Raw genomic sequence first — 22,750 nt, forward strand, 5'->3', positions numbered from 1 at the left:
TTCCCGCGCCTAAAATGGTTTAAGAGGGTGATGCGGTTCAAGGTGTTATACGGGGGGGAGTGGGGTGCATGTGGGCGGGGGGGAGGAGGGGGGGGTGACGATGGCAAAAACAGGAAACGGAGCCGTAGTAGAGAGGCGGTCAGCACTCAATCACAGCCTGCACTGACACAATGGAGACAGGACCGGTCGACACACAGCAGCGACAAACTGGACCACAGAGACACCCCCCCCCCCCCCCCCCCCCCCCCCCCCCGAGGAGGAAGTCAAAACAAATGACTCCGTGGTGGACGCGAAAACACTGACCCCGTGTTGCTTTTACCTTCGGATAATCACCCCATTTCTATTATTTGCACATATCCTGGCCTTGTTTTCACAAACTAGACTTGACAAACGAGAACAGCAGCACCATTTAGTTAAGCTACACAGGCTGATCCTGAGACCTTCGACAAGATGGATGGGGTGGGCCTGACGATGTTACATGTTGGTTCCCACACCGAGTAATGAGGGCGAGGTCAGAGAGCCCGCTGCTTCACACCGAGCTCACATGGAGGGCGAGCTTCCTAAAGGTGATAAAATATAATAATCTCTTCCCTTGAGTGGTGGGAGAGACTCTCACTCTCTCTCTCCCCCTCTCCCTCTCCCTCCCTCCTGACAGCTTTGACACTTAAAAGTGGCACCAGTACAGCTGGAGCTAACCATTACAGGTGAGCCTAATGAAAAGGGAAAATCCAACACAAGAACACTGGATTTAATTGGATTGGATTGATTCTCCCCCCCCCCCCCCCCCCGTTTCGTTTTCCGTTTGCGCATCCCATCCTGTTAAAGTGGCTCTGCAAAATGAAGGGGGAGAGGGATGAGATATTTGTTTGCCCGTTCGTTTTGGGCTGTCTCTAATCCAGCTCGTACAAGTTACACTTCAGGAACGCCATGTCCACCGTGGTGATTTCGTGACTTACAATAGTTGGCACTTGGCACTGGCAGAAGTTAATGCCGGCATTAATGCCATTCCGTTCGTATAGGACGCCTCAGGCCGTCTTAAGGATTAAAACCGAGCTGAGCCTTAGACGTCGGTGGACGTCCTAGCGCATCCTCAATGATACGGGGCGAGATAAGAATATTCAGAATTGGCCCGTTCGCCTTTCGGCTGCCGTATGCTACGCTCTGGGGTCATATTAGCTTGCCGTTGACTTACATGTTAGCGTGGCGGAAAGAATGACTCGTATCTCCTAATCCAGGGCGCTCTCCGTGGTTATGAACGGATCGATATGCTGGCATGTGTGTGTGTGTGTGTGTGTGTGTGTGTGTGTGTGTGTGTGTGTGTGTGTGTGTGAGCCTTACCTCCAATAGCGCTGCACCGGGACGTGATCTCCCACAGCACCAGCGCCATGGAGTACACATCTGTCTGCTTGAAGGACTCGATGTTCTCCAGGTTGATTCTTGACTCCAGCACTTCTGGGGCCATGTATCTGGCAGTGCCCACCTGGAAAAGAAAACCACAACATGAACACAGCAATGAACTTAAACTGCAGTCAACTTCTGCTCACACAGCAGGCTAACTTCCGCTTTCGGTAACATGCAGCACGAGTGGTGAAATCTGTTGACATCATGTATAGGAGGCATTGCAGGAGATTCTGCATTATTCCTCAACAATATATAACGTTTGGCATTCTGTATTTGGAAAACCCCTTGAGGGTTCACAGTACAGTCAAAATAAAGGTAATTAACAGAGAAAAAAGCAAATTTCAGCTTTTAAAGGGACACCGCTGGAAGAACACAGCCAAGACACTGCCAGTACGACACTTTTCATCGACAGCCTTAGCCACAGAAGGCACGTTGCTGCCGCTACAGTCCTGTACAAAATGCACACCCCCCACTGCCCTAGGGACATGGGCGGAGCTTGGGGGGGTTCAGGGGGTGCACTGCACCCCCTGAAAAAAAGAAAAAAAAAAAGGTTTTTTTTTTTTTTTAACTTTAATACCTTCTGGCTTCTGACTGTAGTTTGTAATCATCTCTCTTATCATGATATGATGACTCGCTGTATGGCTGTAGTGCATGTGTGTGAGCTGCTGTACTACCTAAATAACTCATTTTTAGGGGTTAGGGCATTGTAAAAACGCTAAAATAATAAAATAAAGGTTAAAAAAATCGCGCGTGCGCGCGGGTGTCGTTGGCCAAGCAGTCGCACCCCCCAGCGTCAACTTCAAGCTCCGCCTATGCCTAGGGACCTCCAGGACATGCCCCCTCCACCTTACACCAGACGGCGAAACACCCGCCGATGCACAGCCACACCAGAACATGCTCTCGACCCCCCAGGCTCCAAAACACGGACATTGGACAGAACTTTTCTCCACAGTGCTGTCCACGTGTGGAACAGCCTACCAGAGAGCATGTAGTCGACTCCATCACAGACAACGGCCTTCAAGCCTTTAAACGCAGAGCTCACAGATATCTCCTGACCACCCCTCACACTGACTGTTGAGCTGCAGTGAACCATTTGATTGGCCAATGGATATGTATCTTATCTTACTTGGCTATTGTTCACAATTGCATCGAATAAAAATAAATAAATAAATAAATAAATAAAATAAACTGCAGTCACTCAATGTTAATAGTATTTGTAGTAGATATAACAGTAGCACAATTTGAAATGTGCACCCTATGGCCAGAAAGGTAATGAAGTCTGTGTGTTTGACTAGGTATAGGATTCGACTGGATTGCTGAATTCCTGCACTGCCTCCCCTCCTTGTGGAGAGGGGGGGAGGCTCTGTGGAGGAGGTGTGCCTTTGTAGTCCAGGATGGAAGTGAGACTAAAATATCTTAAAAAAACCAAAAACACATATTACACACATAAAACCCCCAGGAAAGTGTTTCCTGTGTCCTAAACATCATTCAAATTAGTGGTTGCAAAAGGGGTGAAGTGGCCCTTTAAGAAAACTGCATGTAGAAACAGCAACCAGATCTCCAAAAACAAAGCATGGCGTTAAAACGATTGGTTTGGCCTCCTGCCAGAGGGGCAGACAAAGTAGACCCACTTAAAAAGACAAAGAAGTGGCCGCACACCCTATAGCCAAAGTGCCCAAAATGTTATTATTATTATAGGACGCAGAGAAAGAAACCAACGTTTCGACACAACACAACTAACTGCCTTCTTTAGGGTATCCTAGAGTAGACGGACTTAAAGGGGAATTCCTTCCTAGCCATTTTCTTTTACAAAATGATGTTTATTGACCAAAATAATAATAAAAAAGGGGGCGCTGGTCCTTTAGGAAAAGGGTAGGCGGGGTCTAACGTCAGCTCACGTAGAACCGGTAGAGTTAACCTTTCATATAATCTAGAACAGATGTAAACAAAAAAACTAATTGCTGCGATTGAATAAGAGTTCTATAGCGTTTGACCCACACAGACGGTAACAATCCGCTAATTCAGTATGGAATGCTTTTTTTATTTTATTTTTGTTTCAGCGACGAATAGATACGTAAGCAAACAGCTCGCGCGCAATTCCCCTTTAACAGCTATACAGAAGATATTTACCAGCATTTACTTTGCATTAATATCTCGTATGTACTATATCACAGTATGCTGAATCAACACACACACATTATGTAAACGACGTGCATTACACCTCCATAAAGAAAGGCTAGCTGAAAGGCAAGCAGAACATCATTAGCGCCTCGGGAAATGTTTTCACTGGCACGCTTAATGCATTAGAGGCATTCCGATGCAGCCGATGTGCTGCGCGGCAAAGAGCGAAGCTTTTTTTCTTATTTTCATAATGACTCATATTCATAACAGGAGTCTGAACGACTCCCCTGTATTGCAATAGCTTCCATTAAGAATCAATCAAACCTGTTTGTCTGATGACTATACAGTAAAACAAGAAGCGAACACCGCTTACAACTATTTTATCAGCATAATCCCTTTTGGGGCCCAGTCAGTGCCCAACAGCTAATTAGAGTCAAACACACCGAGGGCCATTTACTGTCCCCACATGACAGCAAGAATGAACGAAGAAATAGGCGAGGTTCGAACCATTAACAATCCTCTCTCCTCTCTCTTTCCAGAGATTGAAAACATCAACGAGCTTCTTGCGGGAGGATGCGGGCAGTCTTTTCAAAATGTTCTTAACGGAACAGTGATGAAAGAATGATCATCTCCGAGAACAGATGTTCATATCTTCAAAGCGATATAGCAGGATGGACAATTGGTTGGAGACCAATTTCTAACCGGAAAACGACCAGATACTTACACACACACACACACACACACACACACACACACACACGATTGTGCACGTTGTCACAGCCCCTGTAGTTGGCCTACTAGGGCCTGTGTGGTTTGTTAGGTAGGCCTATGTCTTTGCTTCCTACAGGTTCTGAGTTGCTAATCAGTGCATTATTGGGAGCACCTGGCCAGTACTCCCAGTGTGCTCTCTAATATAAAGGGCATGAGAGCAGCAGCATTTGTTTGCACCATTCAACACCCCACACTACACTCACCTTCACTACTTATCTACTGAGTAACACACCCCACTTAATACCATTAGGCCTATTGTTTGACGCATATTTGAGTTAATTCATGTTTTAAATAAATATATCATTGTACACTTTTAAACAGCCGTGTGTCTTCCTCCTTTTGTTATGGCCTAAGAGCCAGGTCATAACGATGTGCAGTGTTGATTAATAATATGATGAAAAATGTTCGTCGACTAACTTTTTTTCACTGATGAAAACTAAATTGAAACTAAATTAACTAAGTTATGGTGACTAAAATAAGACTAAATATATATTGACAATTTTGTCAACAAATAAAACCTAGACTAAAATGTCAGGGACTAGTGGACAAGAGATCCAGTATAAGTAAAATACCAAGTTACTGTACATTTTAGTTGACGAAATCAACTGTGGATTTAGTCGACTAAAATCTTATGATATTTAGTCGACTAAAACTAGACTAACACTAGTCTAAGGGCCGATTCATACTCCTATTTTACCGCTGTTTCGGCGCTGTAGTGCCGAAATGATTTCGGCTCGTCAGAAAAATTCAGTAGCACCGAAGAGCCGACTTTAGGACGGTACCCCGCCCCCCCGAACCTCAAATGACGTCACATTGTAGGCTCTACAGAGCCGAACCGACTTTTATTCGGCTCTAAAATAGGAGTATGAATCGGCCCTAACACTAACACGTATACCTTCCAGGTGACTAAAACGAAAAGAAAACTCTTAAAGAGACTATGACTAAAATAAAATCAACTGTCAAAATCAACACTGGCACGGAAACGCATGCGCACACGCGGACTCGTGTGAGCACGCAAACACACTATCTGCAACATTTACTACACACATATACTGTACCCAGTGTACCGTTTCAAAATATACATAAATCTGAACCCTGGACACCTGTAATTTGACTACTCAAAAAAACTCGCCTGCGTGATTGCTCAAATATATAATTTGTGGACATTTTGTGGATTTTGAAACATAATTGGCATAATTACTTCTGTCTACGGTTCAGTTCAACATAGCTTGCCCCGTGTTTGGGCTGCACTTTGGATTTGGAGGGAAGAGGTTATCCCTCGTGGATAAAAAGTGCAACACAAGAGGGGCACGGTGGCACAGTTGGTAGTGCTGTCGCCTCACAGCTAGAAGGTCCTGGGTTCGATTACCGCTCGGGGCGCTGTGGGTGCTGGCGGCGTGTTTCCTCCTCCACGTCATCAGTGCCCATACCCGAAGGCGGGGTTGGCGAAAGGGCCTTTCTGTGTGGAGTTTGCATGTTCTCCCCGTGTCCCCTAGGGTAGGTACCGTCACAAAAACATGCAGTAATCCTGGTCTCTAAACTGCCTCCCCCTGGCCTGATGGAGGGGAAAGGAACTGGTTGGAATAACGTGCTCCTTCCAACCAACGTCCAACCAGGGAAACTCCCCCCTGTCAGGTGTAAAGGAGCAACTTGGACACTCAAGCATGAAGGAAGCATGAGTTAAGTCCGTTGCTCTCCTTAGGTTGGCGGAGGGTGTGTAGAGCCCAGGATCACATCACAGGATCATTGACAAAGGGGTGAAAAATGGGTTACAAAATCGTGGGACAAAAAATATAAATTATAAAAAAAAGTGCAACACAAAAAAAGAACCAACCTGCCCCCCTCACACATACGTATGTAACGCGACTTTGAGCACTCAGAAAAGGTCTATAAATTCCAGCTAGTATTGTTAGCATCATTTTAAAGATGTATAGGGAAATTAAAAATATGGGCATTTTACTTTGAAGTTTCACTCTGAAACGTAAAGCTGTGTTTTTGAACCAATCAGAACGACGGATCTGACGCATGCACGCGCATGCCGTTTGTGCGATTACAAAGTCACAGAGAGACAGGCAGCAAAGCTCGTGGCGTATTTCTAACCTAGAAGGTTTTCAGATGCATATTTGCATATATGCCGATTAAGTTTAAAACGAGTAATGCACTGTCTGGATGCCGTCTTGAATGAGATTTAACCCATTCTGAACGGGAACCCATTTTGGTGTTAGCATCATGTCAAGCTTTAGCTATTGAAAAATAGCAGATCTACAAGCTCATAGCGCGCCACCGAGTGGCGCGCTACGAGCTTTTAGGTCTGCTATTTTTGAAAAATCGAAGAGCGACTGACATTTTTAGAATCTGATCTCAGGTCAGAATAGGTTAAAAACAGAGTAGTTCTAATCATGTTTGGACGGACGTGCAGCAATGGGAATAAAACAGGTGAATGAAATCATGCTTCATTTTATTCATGCAAGACTTGACACGTCATCAAGCAGCACGTTTTAGTCCAAAGGAAGTCATTCAAATTGGATTTGAATTTGGACTTTTTATATAAAAATACACAAAAATGGGAATTCTCCCATCGTTAGTATATATGCCCATAGACCACGGATATGGTCTAAAGTGTATATATATATTTTATATATTTATATTCAGAGTTCAATTCAACGTTTTTTTACTCATAGGCCTACTGTATCTTTGCTTCTGTGGGGGTCCCTGGAACTACATATTTTCAGATGGGGGTCCGCAGCCAAATAAAGATAATTTTGGGGGTCCTTGACATGAAAAAAGGTTGACATAGAAACATAGGATTGTTTAAGCCATTTTCTTTTAGAATCGGCCTCAGGTCTAAATGGGTTAACAGTTTCCGCGCCATTGCCGAAGCCCTTCGGCAATTGCCCTTATATAGTGCATTCGATCGAGCGACCCATAATGCTACTCACGTTAGCCGGTTAGCTAGCTGTGTTGTTAGCACAGCACTGGATCGTTCATCTTAGATCGTCGTCGCCATAATAATCCATTCTGTCCGTTTCTTTCAATCGCCTGTATCTCCTATTCCTCGCCCCAGATGGCATTTTGGTCAAAACAGCGTTTCTTTGACGGCACAGAGACGGCGATGTGGAGCTCTCCAGTGCTCCGGCATAGATCGATCATGTAAAACAAAAGGTTGTGTTGGCAACGTCTAGCTGGCTGGGACAATCCACTTCCGGTCGAGTGAAAATGTGGCTTTTCAAAAATAAGAGCTCAACTGGAAAAAACGCTGGCGTGAACTGGGTCCTGATTTTTCAATAAATGATAGCACTAAATGTGTTTAAGCTATTTTAGGCAGGAACCCATTTTGGTGTTAGCATCATGTCGTGCTTTAGCTATTGAAAAATAGCAGATCAACAAGCTGCTATTTTTTGAAAAATCGAAGAGCGACTTGACATAGAAGACATTTTTAGAATCTGATCTCAGGTCAGAATGGAAAACTGTCAGGATGTAGAAGACATTTTTAGTATCTGATCTCAGGTCAGAATGGAAAACTGTCAGGATGTAGAAGATTTTTTTTTAAATCTGATCTCAGGTCAGAATGTGTTTTAAACTATAAGGTTGTTAGCCTATACCTGTCCACTGTTGGCCAGCTCATCCACGGACAGGGAGTTGTCCAGGCGGAGGCCCAGGCCGAAGTCGCACAGGCAGCAGGTCAGGTCGACCTTCACCAGGATGTTGGAGCTCTTGATGTCCCGGTGGACGATGGGCACCTTGTAGCGGCCGCACGGCGTGTGGTCGCTGTGCAGGTGGGCCACGCCGCGCGCCAGCGAGCCCCCCAGCGTCCACAGGTCGTGCCAGCCGAGGACGTGGCGCGTCAGGTACTCCTGGAAGAGGAAGGGATGGAGCTTGTTCATTATTTTTAAATCGATAACGAGCAACTTATCGATCAGGCAACAGTTTGACGGCCGCTAATCGTTTAATCCAGGGTTCGACCGCGCTTACTACGACATTCCCGACCTTTTGTTTTATGTGTTTAATCCGCCGTATTGTAATGACTAGCCCTTACGCGTTGTGAGACGGGCGCATTACCCCCCCCCCCCCTTGTGGCCGCGGGGGGTACTGCGCCCTGGTGCGTTTTCGCTTTTTTAATTCACTAATAAATTCATTATTAATTTATAATTTGTTAAATTGGAAAAAGGGCTTCGTTAAGACCTCCATATTATTATGGTCAATGCCTGTGTGAAAAGTGGGAGCAGGCGGTGAGGAGATATGGCGGTGTTTCTGACACACACAGACAGACAGACATTGACTGAATTATAGTATGATTATTATAGTATGATGATGATGATGATGATGATTATAAAAAGAAACTCGCACCAAGATGGCGGGTGGTGCGATCGTTCATAACAAACGGACGAACCTTTTTTCGCTGGATTTTCACAGATCAAAAGCCCAAATAATTCAGCGTATGCTCTAAAGGTAATAAAACAATCTCGGCAGCGTAGGATATTTGATTAAAATGCGGGTTACGAGTTTTATGGAGTCAAACTGTTTTAATCGATGTCGAGCACATGTCGAGCACGTTCTATTATTTTGTGGAAAGTCGGGAGACAATACATTCCGAACGCGTATATCTTTTCTACGTCCGAGCATAGACATGGCAACGCCCCGCCTGCCTCTGATTGGCCTATACCGACACTGCCACTCTTGCCTGTCCTCCCGAGATGCAAGGCTACTCCGTGTTGGGAAATAATACAACGCACAAGAGAATGGCAACACGCGACAGTAACGTGTAACTTTATTTTTTGTAGAAGAGGCAGCGGCAAACTAATATCGTTTGTGCCGTTTGCTTTGATTTAATAATTGATTGAACACGCATGTACTGTGATTTGATTTGGCTGTGTTCTACATTAAAGTTTTAGTGTTGATTATCGTGTATCGATCCAATTATAGTAAACTAATACGGTTATACTAAAAAAAAGATAAAGATCAGGGGAAAACCTTTTACATGTTTACACATGTAAGCATGTATCTTCCACCTCGGAGGAAAGGCCTGGTAAGGTCGGCAGTGTCGGTAGGCCAATCAGAGGCAGGCGGGGCGTTACCATTGTCTATGCTCTGACGTAGAAAAGATAATTATACGCATTCTGAACAGAACCAGTATCTTTTACTAAGGGCCTTCGAATACAGTAGGCCTACTTTTCTAACAGACAGAAGGCAATTGACCTTTTTACCAATAAAATAATATTAAAGAAACTGTTAACTGGCTAATATGTGTACCATCACTTTAAAAGCGTAATTTTGTTTACCCGGACAGCGCAGCTGGTTGGCAGGTATCAATACACTTTTAGGCCGACATGTTGATGACGATTACATTTATTTCTTGATCGCCTCTTGTCTCGATTGTTTAAACATGACGTCATTGATAACGATGAGCTTGTTATCGGAGGATTAATTTTTTCTGTGGTATCGGGTTATCGAGCTCCATTATTCCCTACCTGGAGGTTGCCGCGCGGCTGGTACGCCGTGACGAGCCAGTACTGCTTCTGCGCCTTGTGCTCCTCGGCCGTCAGGAAGTGGAGCACGTTCTCGTGGCGCAGGTCGGCGTCCGAGAAGATGTCCTTCTCGTTCTTCCACGAGGCGTACTCCTCGTCCTGGAAGATCTTGACGGCCACCGTCTCGAAGCCGCCCTGCTCCGAGCCGCCACCCGCGGAGGAGGGGCTCTGCTTCAGCTTGGCCCGGTACACCTCGGCGAAGCGCCCCTTCCCCACCTGCGGCGTGGTGGGAAAAGTACTCAGAGTTATTACTTAAAAGGATCGTGCCCATACCCGAAGGCGGGGGTTGGCGAAAGGGCCTTTCTGTGTGGAGTTTGCATGTTCTCCCTGTTTCCCCTAGGGTAGGTATACCCTCACAAAAAACATGCAGTAATCCTGGTCACTGCCTCCCCCTGGCCAGCCGGGGCGCCTGATGGAGGGGAAAGGAACTGGTTGGAATAACGTGTTCCTTCCACGCGCTACGTCCAACCAGGGAACTCCCCCCTGTCAGGTGTAAAGAAGCAACTTGGACACTCAGGCATGAAGGAAGCATGAGTTCAAGTCCGTTGCTCTCCCCTTGTCCCCCATATATGGGGACTAGGTTGGTGGAGGGTGTGTAGAGCCCAGGATCACATTAGATAATTGACACAGGGGTTGAAAAATGGGTTACAAAATCGTGGGATAAAAATATTTTTTTTATATATATTTTCTTTAAAGGATCGTGACATTAAAAACAAGTTTTTTGTCATTTTTCTTTGTTTTTGTTTTCTGTGCACTAATTGCACCCAAAAAAACCTGAACTTTTAACATTCAGTCGATTTTCTGTGGTCTGGGGTTTTCTGGCTCAAACAAGTTCTCCGATTTGCCTGTGGAGTGTGAGGTTAAGAGTCCACAAATCCCATACGATTTGACGTCACTGTTGAGGGATTTTGACCGTTCATTGCAGCTCAAAAGGCTTCAGAACACACAGAGAAAACCCCAGACCACAGAAAATCCACTGAATGTTCAGGTCGTGTGGGTGTAATTGAGGTCAATAAACCTAAAAGAAAAACGAGTAATAAAAATAAATTAAAATGAATGTCATGAAACCTTCATATTAAGTAAAAGTATCAATACTGTAATTTAGAAATACTCCGTCGCAAGTAAAAGTCCCGGAATTCAAAATGGTAAAAGTACAAAAGTATTGGCATCCAAATTCACTTAAAAGTACTAAAAGTAAAAGTACTTATTATGCAGAATGTCCCATTTCAAGTTTTCAAATGAAAAAAAAATATATATTTTGGAAATAGCTGATCTATAAGCTCACAATGTGTCGCATCGTGACGCATTGGGAGCTTTTATATTGGCCATTTTCAAATGGCCGAAATGTATATATATATATATATATATATATATATATATATATATATATAATATATATATATAGGGCTGAAATGGTTGAAATGTAGCCTATACGTTTTGTAATAATCATCAAAATCTACAACTAGTATCTAACGTTTTCAAATACATGTGGCGGAATACACCACTTAACCCATTTTGGCCGGGAAGTTAACCCCTTTTGGTGTTTTAAACATTATGTTATAATTTAGCCATTGAAAAATAGCAGATCTACAAGCTTGTAGGTCTGCTATAAAAAAAAAAAACATTAATCATAAAAATGTGGTGCAAATCTTTGAATTATATTATTTCAGAGCGAACGTTTTTTTTAAACTCTAAGGTCTAAATGGGTTAATTGGCCCCACCTGCGCGTCCAGCGCGAACCCCTTTTGGTGTTTTAAACATTATGTTATAATTTAGCCATTGGAAAATAGCAGATCTACAAGCTCGTAGGTCTGCTATTTTTTTCTTTTTAATCATAAAAATGTGGTGCAAATCTTTGAATATTATATTCTTTCAGAGCGAACGTTTTTTTTAAACTCAGGTCTCTATGGGTTAATTGGCCCCACCTGGGCGTCTAAATGGGTTAATTGGCCCCACCTGCACGTCTAAATGGGTTAATTGGCCCCACCTGCGCGTCCAGCTCGATGGGCAGCAGCTCCGTGTTGTGGTTGAGGTTGTTGGCGTGCGTGGAGCTGCTGTCCGAGCCCTCGTCCTCCATCATGATGGCGTGGGCGTCGCTGAAGTCCAGCGGCGGGCAGCCCTTCTTGCGCCCGCGGCCGCCGCCGCCCGCCCCCGCCGTGTAGCGCTGGCGGTAGACGCGGTAGAAGTAGAAGGACGTGACCACCAGCACGGCCAGCACCAGCAGGGGCACCAGGCTCACCAGGATGACGTACACCACCTGCACGTCCAGCGAGTCCGAGTCTGCGAGGGGAAAGACCCAGAGGAAAATGGCTTGAACCATTTAGGCCCGAAAAAATGTCTCGTCTAAGTCCTCCAGTTTTCTTAAGTGCCCGTGTTTCAGTGGTGCTCGATATTTCATATCGAGGACCCCAAGTATTATATGTAATAGGCCCGCCGACCCCCCCCATCTGAAACTATGTTGTTCCTTCCAGGGACCCCCTCAGAAGCAAAGATGTGAGTTAAAAACATATATATTCCAAATTTCAAAAATAGCAGACCTTACAAGCTCGAGTGGCGCGCTACGAGCTTGTAAGGTCTGCTATTTTTGAAAAAGGCTCATACATACTCCAGTTTTTGGTGATAGCTTATCACCGCGGTGTAGTTTTTACTAGGTTGGAAAACGACACCATTACGTCAGTCGCGGTGACGATCAGCTATCACCGCGGACACAGACCCATCTCTCTGTTTTCAGACAAGTCAGACAAGTCTTTTCACTCTGGAGCTATCACCCCCGTTCACCGATTGGTCTAGAAGTTGGGTAAACCACAGGGAGGCGGGGTCAATCCTTAAGGACATCACCGCGAGTATGATGGCCTCAACTCTTATCACCGTTTTATCCACCCCATTCACCTCTATAGAGCGTCGCAGTCCCGCCCCCTACGAGGGCCCAGGAAATGATTCTCCGTTCATTTTCCTCATAGACATTTCAGAAAGTATTTATTTAAAGACGTTTTATACGCCGCGGACAAAGCCAACTCTTGTCGTGACAAATCATGACAACAAAACACCATGTTTTGTACCGAACAAATAATTAGAAAGAAGAAAAAAAAAACGGCAGGTGACAACACTTTTCTTTGTTGTTTTTCTTCTTTGTAATTATTTGTTTTTAGTCCAAAATATTGTGTTTGTTGTCATGAGTTGTCACGACTCGAGTTGGCTTTGTCCGCGGCGTGACCGTCTTTAAATAAATACCTTTTGAAATGTCTATGGGGAAAAATGCATTGGGAATCATTTCCTGGGCCTGGCGTCGTCATGAAAGGGGGTGGGACTGTGACGCTCTATACTGTAGTAGCTCCTTTCCCTCCTCCCTCAAATGGAGCGGGGGGTCCCTCCTCCCCAAAGACTCCAGGGTCGGCGATCCCCCCCCCCCCCCCCCCCCCGCAAACCCCCTATTTCATTCATTCATCCATTCATGTCAATAAAATCCTTAAACCTGACCCTCTATTTCAGACTGTTTACAGTAGATGTGTTATTTTGGTTTTCCAGTTGCACTTGTCTGGGTCCGCGCAACGTGATAATTCATAGTCCCCTGTGAAAGGAAATAAAACTCCCCTTCCATCTCCGCGGACCATAATATTATCTGCATCTGGTTGTAGTGTAAAGTCATATTCTCAGCACTGCAGGGGAACCTGACACTTCCCTGAGGAATGTCTATAAGCATCGGGAAAGCTAAAGTTAGCGTCTGGTCTGCGAAAGGCAGACTGCTCGCAAAACCATGACCCAGTCGACCACATATTGTGTCTCTTTATATAGCCCACGTCTGATTCCGATATGTTGAAGGAGGCGTGGTGGTGGCTTGTCTGAAAGTGCTCCCAAAGGTTTTAGAAAACCAGAGACAGTTTATTTGCTCGTGTTTACGATTCTTTTTTTTTGAGGCTGGTTTAGTAAAAGAATAAAAAAAGAACGTGTACAAACATATATATCCAGACATAGACAACACGTGTCAACAGACAACAGAACTCCCAGAATGCAGCTCTCTCGGTTTGATGAGTTATGAGTGAAGTCATCGTCACGTTCTCTCTGCTGGCTCCTCTGTGTGAGCGAGCGCCAGATAATGACAATGCATCAGGGTTCGCTGTGGCCCATTTTGAGGGGCGCTAGCCCCTCCCATGTCCAGCTTTGAGGGGTTTGTGAAAACGCAAACATTGTCCAACGCAAACATTGCATGCCATCGACACTAAACGGACAGTTTTGAGTGTTTGTGCAAACGCTAACGTCGAATGCCATGGACACTATAACGTTGAACGCCACTGACGCTAAAGTTGAATGCCATTGACAATAAACGGACAGTTTTTGCGTGCTTGTGCAAACACAAACATTGCGCAAGCGCAAACACCGAAGACGAAGGTGGGGACACAAATTGTGATTGGCCCGAAGTGAGATGATATATAAGAGCGCCCCTCACTTCACATATTTCATATCTTTTGACTAATTTCTACATATTTTCCAAACAATATATATATATATATATATATATATAAATAAGTAGTATACATGTTTTTGTGCTTGGGAGACATGCTATAGAATGAGTATACTGTAGAATGAAGAGGAGGAGGGCAGGACATCCAAGCTAGTGCTCTGCTTTTTTTTTTTCCTTCTTTTTTTTCTAGACAGGAAACCACATGTCTGAAATCCTCAGCGTGGCCCCAGACAGTTTGTTTTGAGTTTTTTCTTTTTTCAGGCAGGGTGAGAGGCGGCGATGTCTTACACAACAACAAACCTGTCACTGTATACCTCGTCTCTCACTCTCGCAGTGGGGGCGGAAAAAAGTGTTTTACTTAAGTAAAAGTATAGATACTGAAATGTGGATGTACTCCATTACAAGTAGAAGTCCCGTATTCAAAAATGTACAATGTGTCGCGGCGCGACGCATCGTGAGCTTGTAGATCGTCTATTTTTCAAAATGTATATTGGGTTGAAGTATGTTTTCTAAATCGAAATTAAAATCTCCAAAGTAACTATAGTAACTAAAGTTTTCAAACAATTGTAGTGGAGTAAAAAAAGGGAATGAACGGGTTGGACGGTGGGGTATTTGGGATGGCTGCTTTCAGGCAGGTTTGTACATGCCAACATACTTCTCTTGCCATTTAAAAAAAGTACGCGTCAATGTTTTGCTCTTTAATGTTTTGGATCCCCCCAGGAAGAGTAGAGTAGGAGTTAAATGCTAAATAAGCAATAGAGAAGATAATGTTTTTTTTTTTCAAAAATAAATTAGGAAAAAAAGCAAAAAAAAACAAAACAATAATGGTTAATTTCAACAAAGTCAAAAATCGGAGGTAAGATCAGAGATGAGTGTGCGTGCGTGTGTGTGCGTGCGTGTGTGCACAGGGCAGGAGGGGGGGGGGGGGGGGGTTCTGGTGTGTTTTCCAGCAGGCAGAGCGTGAGGGCACTGCAGTGCAGAGGCTTCAGGGGTGGTTTAGGCGGCGATTTAAGAGCATTTGGCCGGTATTAATGTCTTCTGGTTCTCTCCATTAATGTCTACAAACAGCTCCTTTATTATGAACGCTGTCATGTATAACCATGAGGCCAAGGCAACCCCCGGTGAAAGCAGAGCTATTCTCCCTGCAGCAGGGGACAATAAGGGAATGTGTTTCCATGACGTCTTCCGCAACGCACAGATGCTTTCAATTAGGACTCGTTATGTGCGAGGAGCCAGGGTCTCTCAGAAATGTACCTCCGTGTTATTATTATTGCCTTGGACGCCCGTAGTCGAAATATATCTGATTCCAGGCGTGGGGGGGGGGGGGATTATACAAGCCAAGATGCCTCTAAAGAAGTGCAAGAGAGCCCTGTTTACAATCATGCATCTGGAAGAAGCGTGTTACACTTGCGCACACGTGTTAGTGTTCATGCATGACACTTTACATGACAAGCTTGATGGGGGATTGCATAACGTAGCGCGATGCTGACGTGACTGCGCTGTGTTCTACACAGACTACAGAAACATGCTACACATGGCCCTGCTGCGCTGTTCCTGCATGTGGTATAGCCTACTGTTGTTGCACATCAAGAAAGGAACTGTTTTTTTTGGAAGACCTTTCTACAGTGTTATACGCGGCCCGGGGCGGCCCGGGGTCTGCAACTTCATCCATCACTAGTTGATTTCTTGGTGTGGCTAAAAAAGCTTGTGTCTGTTGTGTTTGCGCGATGTGAATTATATAGCTCGACAAGGGCAGATCGTCAAATCACAGGAACCGATTGCAAACAGCTGCTCGCTATAGGTTGTCTTGTCACCGACGTTGACATTTTTGTCACAGCATTTATAGGTCATTATTATATATCCAGTTAATTCAAATGCCAGTTCTGAACAAACACATTTCTGGTTTTTGCTGTCAACTCGCCCAGTGGTTTTAACCCATTTTGGTGTTAGCATTATGTTATGCTTTTTAGCCATTGAAAAATAGCAGATCTAAAAGCTCGTAGCGTGCCACCGAGTGGCGCACTACGAGCTTGTAGGTCTGCTATTTTTGAAAGAAATCGAAGAACGACATAGAAACATAGCTTTTTCAGAAAACTGTCAGGATGTAGAAGACAATTCTTTCTGATCTCAGGTCAGAATGGGTTAACAAACGGTCTTAGTAACCAAACACAACACATCATCATTATGCAAGCATAGACTATAGTGTACTTGCATGGAACTATATCCATAGTGTACAATACAAAAATGCACAAAGATCCACCAATGGTGATATTATGCCAATAAAAGCCGTCTATTCACAGATTCGAGTAGAAGACTCACCAGCAGTCCAGCACTCACAGATATGTCCTTTAGGTGTCATTTCGTTTAGTTAGGCACATAGGCAGCATACCAACGTGTTTGCGTTTCGACGCTGAGGAAGGCTGAACCACCGAAATGTTTTTATTTTGTTGTCAAATGTGATATTATTCACACATTTGATGAATAAAATCTATACTGGTGTGTTTAGAGTTATCTGACAGAAGGCGGTGTGACAGACACGTCTCTGCAAGTTGATTTCCAGGCCGTAAAAAAAAAAGGAAAAAAAATGGAATCCTCCAACAGCTTCCTTGAAAAGCTAATGGCGTCTTATTATCTATGAACGCACCGAGTCTGTGTACACATACAGTACTGCAACGTCTGTAATCCACGTAACTCAAGAACCGATCGCCCCACCGACATCAAAGTCGACACACGTGTTCCAACACCCCCCTCACAGGGAGTGCACTAGTGCCCGGTGTCGAGTCCGTCGGATAGCCGGTTGTCCAGAACCAGCAACAAAGCCTCCCTGCCCGCGGGCTCTGGACCTGATCAGGCCCTGGCATGGCGCTGGCCTGTTCCGACGTCACAATGATTGTTCAGTTCTGACATATCTGGCATAGACTCCATATTCGTCGTGCATGCCTGACAAAGAACTCCATATAACGGGCATAACAAAAAATTAACTGGGTGCAGGGGCATGCGTTTCCAACTTGCATCGTTCCAAGTAGTTCTGCTCATCTGCTCAACCCATTCTGACCCCGAGATCAGATTCTAAAAAAAATGTCTTTTCTTTTCTGAAAAAGCTATGTTTCTGTGTCAGTGGTTCTTCGATTTTTCAAAAATAGCAGACCTACAAGCTCATAGCGCGCCAAGCTCATAGCACGCCAAGCTCGTAGCGGTGGCGCGCTATGAGCTTGTAGATCTGCCATTTTCCAATAGCTAAAGCATAGCGTAACGCTAACACCAAAAGGGGTTCCCCGCCCCAAAATGGGTTTTAATATAAAGTGAGTCAAAGTTAATGAGCTCGACAACATGCCACTGGACCACTGGTATATATATACTGTATATATGCTCCATCAAATCGCTTGGTATACATACAAAAGCTCGCTTGTATATATACTCACAGGGGCTGAAGAAGAGATGGTCGTTGCACTCGTCTTCGGAACAGGAGCAGATGAAGAACTGCAGGCCCATGCCCTTCCTCTCCCTCAGCTCACACTTGCTGTTGTTGTAGTCATCGAGAAGCAGGCCGCGCAGCGCGTGGGCCGGGTTGTGGCAGACGGTTTCCACCGTCACGTTGTCGTCTTGCTTCCTCCTGCAGACAACAAAAGTTATCGCGGGGGGGGGGGGGGGGGGTCAGCTGGATTTAATTTGAAAGTGATTTAACCCATTTTGGACCCGAGATGTGATTCTAAAGATTGTCTTCTACATTCAGACAGTTTTCTGATATAACATAATGCATAACGTAATGCTAACACCAAAAGGGGTTCCCGACGCCCCAAAATGGTATTAACCGACAAGAGTTGCTGCTGCGCTGACATGCATTAATGTGTTCTTCTTACGTAGCCTAACTTAACAGAACAGACAAAGTCCCTGACTCATTTGTTTAATCTTTTTTTTAATATATATATATATTCTTTTTATCCCACGATTTTGTAACCCATGTTTCACCCCTGTGTCAATTATCTAATGTGATCCTGGGCTCTACACACCCTCCACCAACCTAGTCCCCATATATGGGGGACAAGGGGAGAGCAACGGACTTGAACGCATGCTTCCTTCATGCCTGAGTGTCCAAGTTGCTCCTTTACAGGGGGGAGTTTCCCTGGTTGGACGTAGCGCGTGGAAGGAACACATTATTCCAACCAGTTCCTTTCCCCTCCATCAGGCGCCCCGGCTGGCCAGGGGGAGGCAGTTTAGTGACCAGGATTACTGCATGTTTTTGTGAGGGTACCTACCCTAGGGGACACGGGGAGAACATGCAAACTCCACACAGAAAGGCCCTTTCGCCAACCCCGCCTTCGGGTATGGCCACTGATGACACGGAGGAGGAAACACGCCGCCAGCACCCACAGCGTCCAGAGCGGGAATAGAACCCAGGACCTTCTAGCTGTGAGGCGACAGCACTACCAACTGTGCCACCGTGGGTTAATCTTTATTGAGATCTCGACGAATATTCATATTTAAGCCAGTATGTAGAATATGGGGACACTAGGCGGGCTCATTTCATTGCGATTAAGCAGCCTACTATAGACTCTGTATACTGAGCAGTTTTGGAGACGCAGTATGGCTTATGTCTCGCGGGAAAACATCGCGTTGAGAAAACAGGCTTGAAAGGTTCACTTCTATATGGACTCTGACATTACACCTAGCTACATGTTTAAAGGACAACTTTAGTTTTTTTTTCAACCAAGGCTCATGTTATTAGAGAAAGTAAAAGATGAAGTGTTATTTTTTTTTCTTCATTTGCTGCTTTCTTTCGTTTTAGGGATTTTAGCTGTTTTTGACAGGGGGGAGGGGGCATTCGAGCATGGGGCTAAATATGTATTTCTTTACAAAATGTTATAGCGACTTCTTTTTTATTATTTACTATAGTCCTACTAGACCCCGCCCCCCTGTCAAAAAGAGCTAAAATCCCTAAAACGAAAGAAAGCAGCAAATGACAAAAAATAAATTACACTCACCTTTTACTTTCTCTATTAACAACCTAAAACATGAGCCTTGGTTGGAAAAAGAAAACTAAAGTTGCCCTTTAAGCATTTATTTCTAATTCCCATGCCAATTTCAGCTCATTTCATACATGCTCTAGTATGTGAAGACCTGCCTGTGCTATTAAGTCATTTTGGATTTAAAAAAAAGAAAAGCTGAAGACTGCACCGTTGTCAAGCTGGGTCATATATATATATATATATATATATATATATATATATATATATATATATATAAATAAATTATATATATATATATATATATATATATACACATATATACACGGCCATATGGTATGCAGAAGACGCACGAGGCAAACCCTGCAGGTGCAGAAAAGATATTCATATTCAGTTAGAGGTCACAGTGGCTCGCCGCTGAGCAGCGCTGGCCATGCTCATCTGTTGTGAGAGGAGTCTGAAGGGCTGTACCGTATATAGTACTGTACGTGCTCACACATGAAGTTAGTTTTCCACTGACATCGGCTCGTACACTACTGTTACACCGTCATCGACATCACATAGCATAACAAGAAACGGTATACAGTAGCTACTGCCGCATGGCGTTCTTTCAACCCATTTTGGCCGGGAACCCCTCTTGGTGTTTATAGCAATTATGTCACGCTTTAGCTATTGAAAAATAGCAGACCTACAAGCTCATAGCATGCCACCGAGTGGTGCGCTACGAGCTTGTAGGTCTGCCATTTTTGAAAAATCGATGAACGACTGACATAGAAACTTGGCTTTTTCAGAAAACTGTCAGGATGTACAAGACTTTTAGAATCTGATCTCATGTCAGAATGGGTTAAGACTCACTGCCTCTCACATTTGAAGTTAGATTTGATGGCACCTGCCGGCGGTTACGCGCTCATGCCTTGTCAACACTTTTACAATGATTTCGTATAGGGAAACCAAGAGCAGAGACGGGGATGGGGAATGACGGGTGTCGATATATCGGTGGTACCTATGTGCGTCATTTGAAGGCACATTTTTGAAAACCTCTCACTAATAGCAGATTTACCGCAGGCCAAGGCAACGTGCTGTGAGCTTAATCTAGATCATCCATGTTAGATAATCCTTTTTAGTGTAGGGCTAAAATGGTTAAATGAAATAATGTACAGTTCAGAAATAAAAGTTTGGTATGTGTCAAGCTTTTCAAATTGATCAGAACATTTTGATCTGGCTCTCTGGCACTAACCGATCAGCAACCCATGCACCACATTGCCATAATCTACCCAGTACCCACGAATGTCAAATTGTTTTGACTGCCATCAATATGTATGTTATTGTCTATTCACAGATTCTGCCATTTTTTGTACATGATAAACATTACCTTTTTTTTCTCCTGTTAATGGCTATATTTTTAGATGTATTTATTATAGATGTGTTCTGTTCTACATGTAACTCAAACTAAGGCCATAATGTTCACTGTGTTAGATTATCTATCTCAAGTTCACATACGGAAATGAATGGAAACCAATGGCTTCCTCAGAAATCAAACTAACTATTATTGCCTAGTAATTTGGAAAGTGGTTGGCAGAACACATGTTTGGGTCGTTGTTGCTACAGTATGTACAGCACACACACACACACACACACACACACACACACACACACACACACATTTTGGATCTGTGCTAAAGAGGAATTACTTTTTTTTCCTTTTTAGGAATTACTTACGATCACTTTTGTACCCAACCTGGCAACACATCTATGAACCCTGATGCACTCCCAGCCAAAAATCCTTAGCACGGCCAGTTCCATTATTGAATAATTGCTTAGCAGTTACAGTAATGTATACATGCAGGCAGGTGAACGTAGATAGAGCAGTAGTTATTAGGCAGCTGTGGTTTAGGAGGTTGACTCCTATAAGCCACAGAGGGGGTCGGAGGTTGGAACCGGAAGGTTGTTGGTTTGAACCCTGACTCGTGCTGGCTTTGTGTCAAAATGTAGCAGGACACTGAATTAACCCCTAACTTGCTCCCGATGAGGGTGGTACCTTGCATGGTGTGTTATTTTGAGTGTCAATGTTGGGTAGAGCGCTTTGGAAAAAGGCACTATAGAGCGTCGCAGTCCCGCCCCCTCGAGAGACCCGGAAAATAAATCCCCGTTCATTTTCATCAAGACTTTTCAGAAAGTATTTATTTAAAAGACGTTTACGCCGCGGACAAAGCCAACTCTTAATGTTTTGGGCCAAACAAAGAATTAGAAAGTAGAAAAAAACGGCAGGTTACAACACTTTTTTTTTTTTTTTTTTTTTATTATTTCCAATGGAAGTCACGTGGTTTGACACATTTTTGTGGTACGGCTTTCGGCTGTGTTTTTCGACTGCCCCCCCTCCCCCTACCCCTCCCCCTCACACAACAAAAATGTTGTGTCAAACCACGTGACTCCCATTGGAAATTAATTGGCGAACTTGCGAACAGTCAACGAGTCTCGTGCATCAGCTATACAACAATCCGTCGTGCAGGAGGTGTGAGCGACGCCCGACTCACCAAATGCTGACGCAGACGTCGTCCTCGTGGGGGCAGATGGACGTGATCTTACAGCCCACCACGCAGCTCCCCGTGGGAGCGCAGCTGGAGGCTTCGATATCGCAGAACTTGCACAGCTTCCTCAACTTGATCAGGCCGCTGAGGGTGGCCTCTGTGAAGAGGGAGGATCATACAACAAGTTGGCGGTTTTCGGAATTCATAGAACAGCTTCAGTTTGAGCCCAGCCAACTGTATAGCTTCATTCAGCCGTTGTCATTTTGTTCCTCATTAAAACACTTTGCTAGGGTAAGGAATGCTTGGCTGCACCAGCATCTTTTGCTCTGTCACACCAGCGATGACGGCCTTCACCTTTTTTTGAGCGGTGCAGCCACTCCAAGGAACAGCAATGTCCGTGTCAGCCTATGTGTGGTTCACCTATATGTATGTGTTCATGAGCACCAGTATGACTGACTACCAGTAGGGGCGCTGTTGTGCCAGAAACAGAGAGAGAGAGAGAGAGAGACAGTGCTGCACTGTTGCCTGCTAATATGAGAGAGAGAGAGAGAGAGAGAGAGAGAGAGAGAGAGAGAGATAGAGAGAGAGAGAGAGAGAGAGAGAGAGGAGGGGGGAGAGAGGGGAGTTGCACCACTCTGTTCACACAGGTGTGATTTCTTTTGTACGAAAGGTTAATATTCATCTTCTTCCGGGTAGTCCAATGATGATTCCCACCAAGTTTCAAGAAATTCTGCCCACCCGTTCTCAAAGTTGACCTTAACATTCAGTGTCAGCTTGACCCAAAAGACCCTAAATAAAGTTCCAGTAAAGTTTCACAAAAAAGAATCCACCCATCTGTTCCCAGGTTTTTTTTGTCCACCGACTGCTGCACTGACAAGAGTTGCATTAATTGTGTTCTTCTTAAGTAGCCTAACTAACAGAACAGACTAAATCCCTGACTCACTTGTTTAAAGTAAGAAGATAAATGGTCCATAGACCCAT

General features: G+C 44.4%; 1 protein-coding gene across 2 annotated transcripts in view; it reads right to left on the reverse strand.

Moving 5' to 3' along the window:
* Nucleotides 1-22,750, reverse strand: part of LOC310863436 (TGF-beta receptor type-2-like) — a 39,598-nt gene that overhangs the window by 11,837 nt on the left and 5,011 nt on the right. For both annotated transcript variants that reach the window (XM_083771761.1, XM_083771762.1), the window contains exons 2-7: nucleotides 21,776-21,926; nucleotides 17,700-17,890; nucleotides 11,806-12,098; nucleotides 9,762-10,034; nucleotides 7,896-8,147; nucleotides 1,339-1,480 (exon numbers count right to left, since the gene is read on the reverse strand). In XM_083771761.1, the coding sequence (XP_083627887.1) occupies nucleotides 1,339-1,480; nucleotides 7,896-8,147; nucleotides 9,762-10,034; nucleotides 11,806-12,098; nucleotides 17,700-17,890; nucleotides 21,776-21,926 (1,302 nt within the window). The remainder of the gene's footprint in view (nucleotides 1-1,338; nucleotides 1,481-7,895; nucleotides 8,148-9,761; nucleotides 10,035-11,805; nucleotides 12,099-17,699; nucleotides 17,891-21,775; nucleotides 21,927-22,750) is intronic.

Source organism: Protomyctophum parallelum (assembly GCF_964188405.1).
Source record: "Protomyctophum parallelum genome assembly, chromosome: 1".
In the NCBI taxonomy this organism is placed as follows: domain Eukaryota; kingdom Metazoa; phylum Chordata; class Actinopteri; order Myctophiformes; family Myctophidae; genus Protomyctophum; species Protomyctophum parallelum.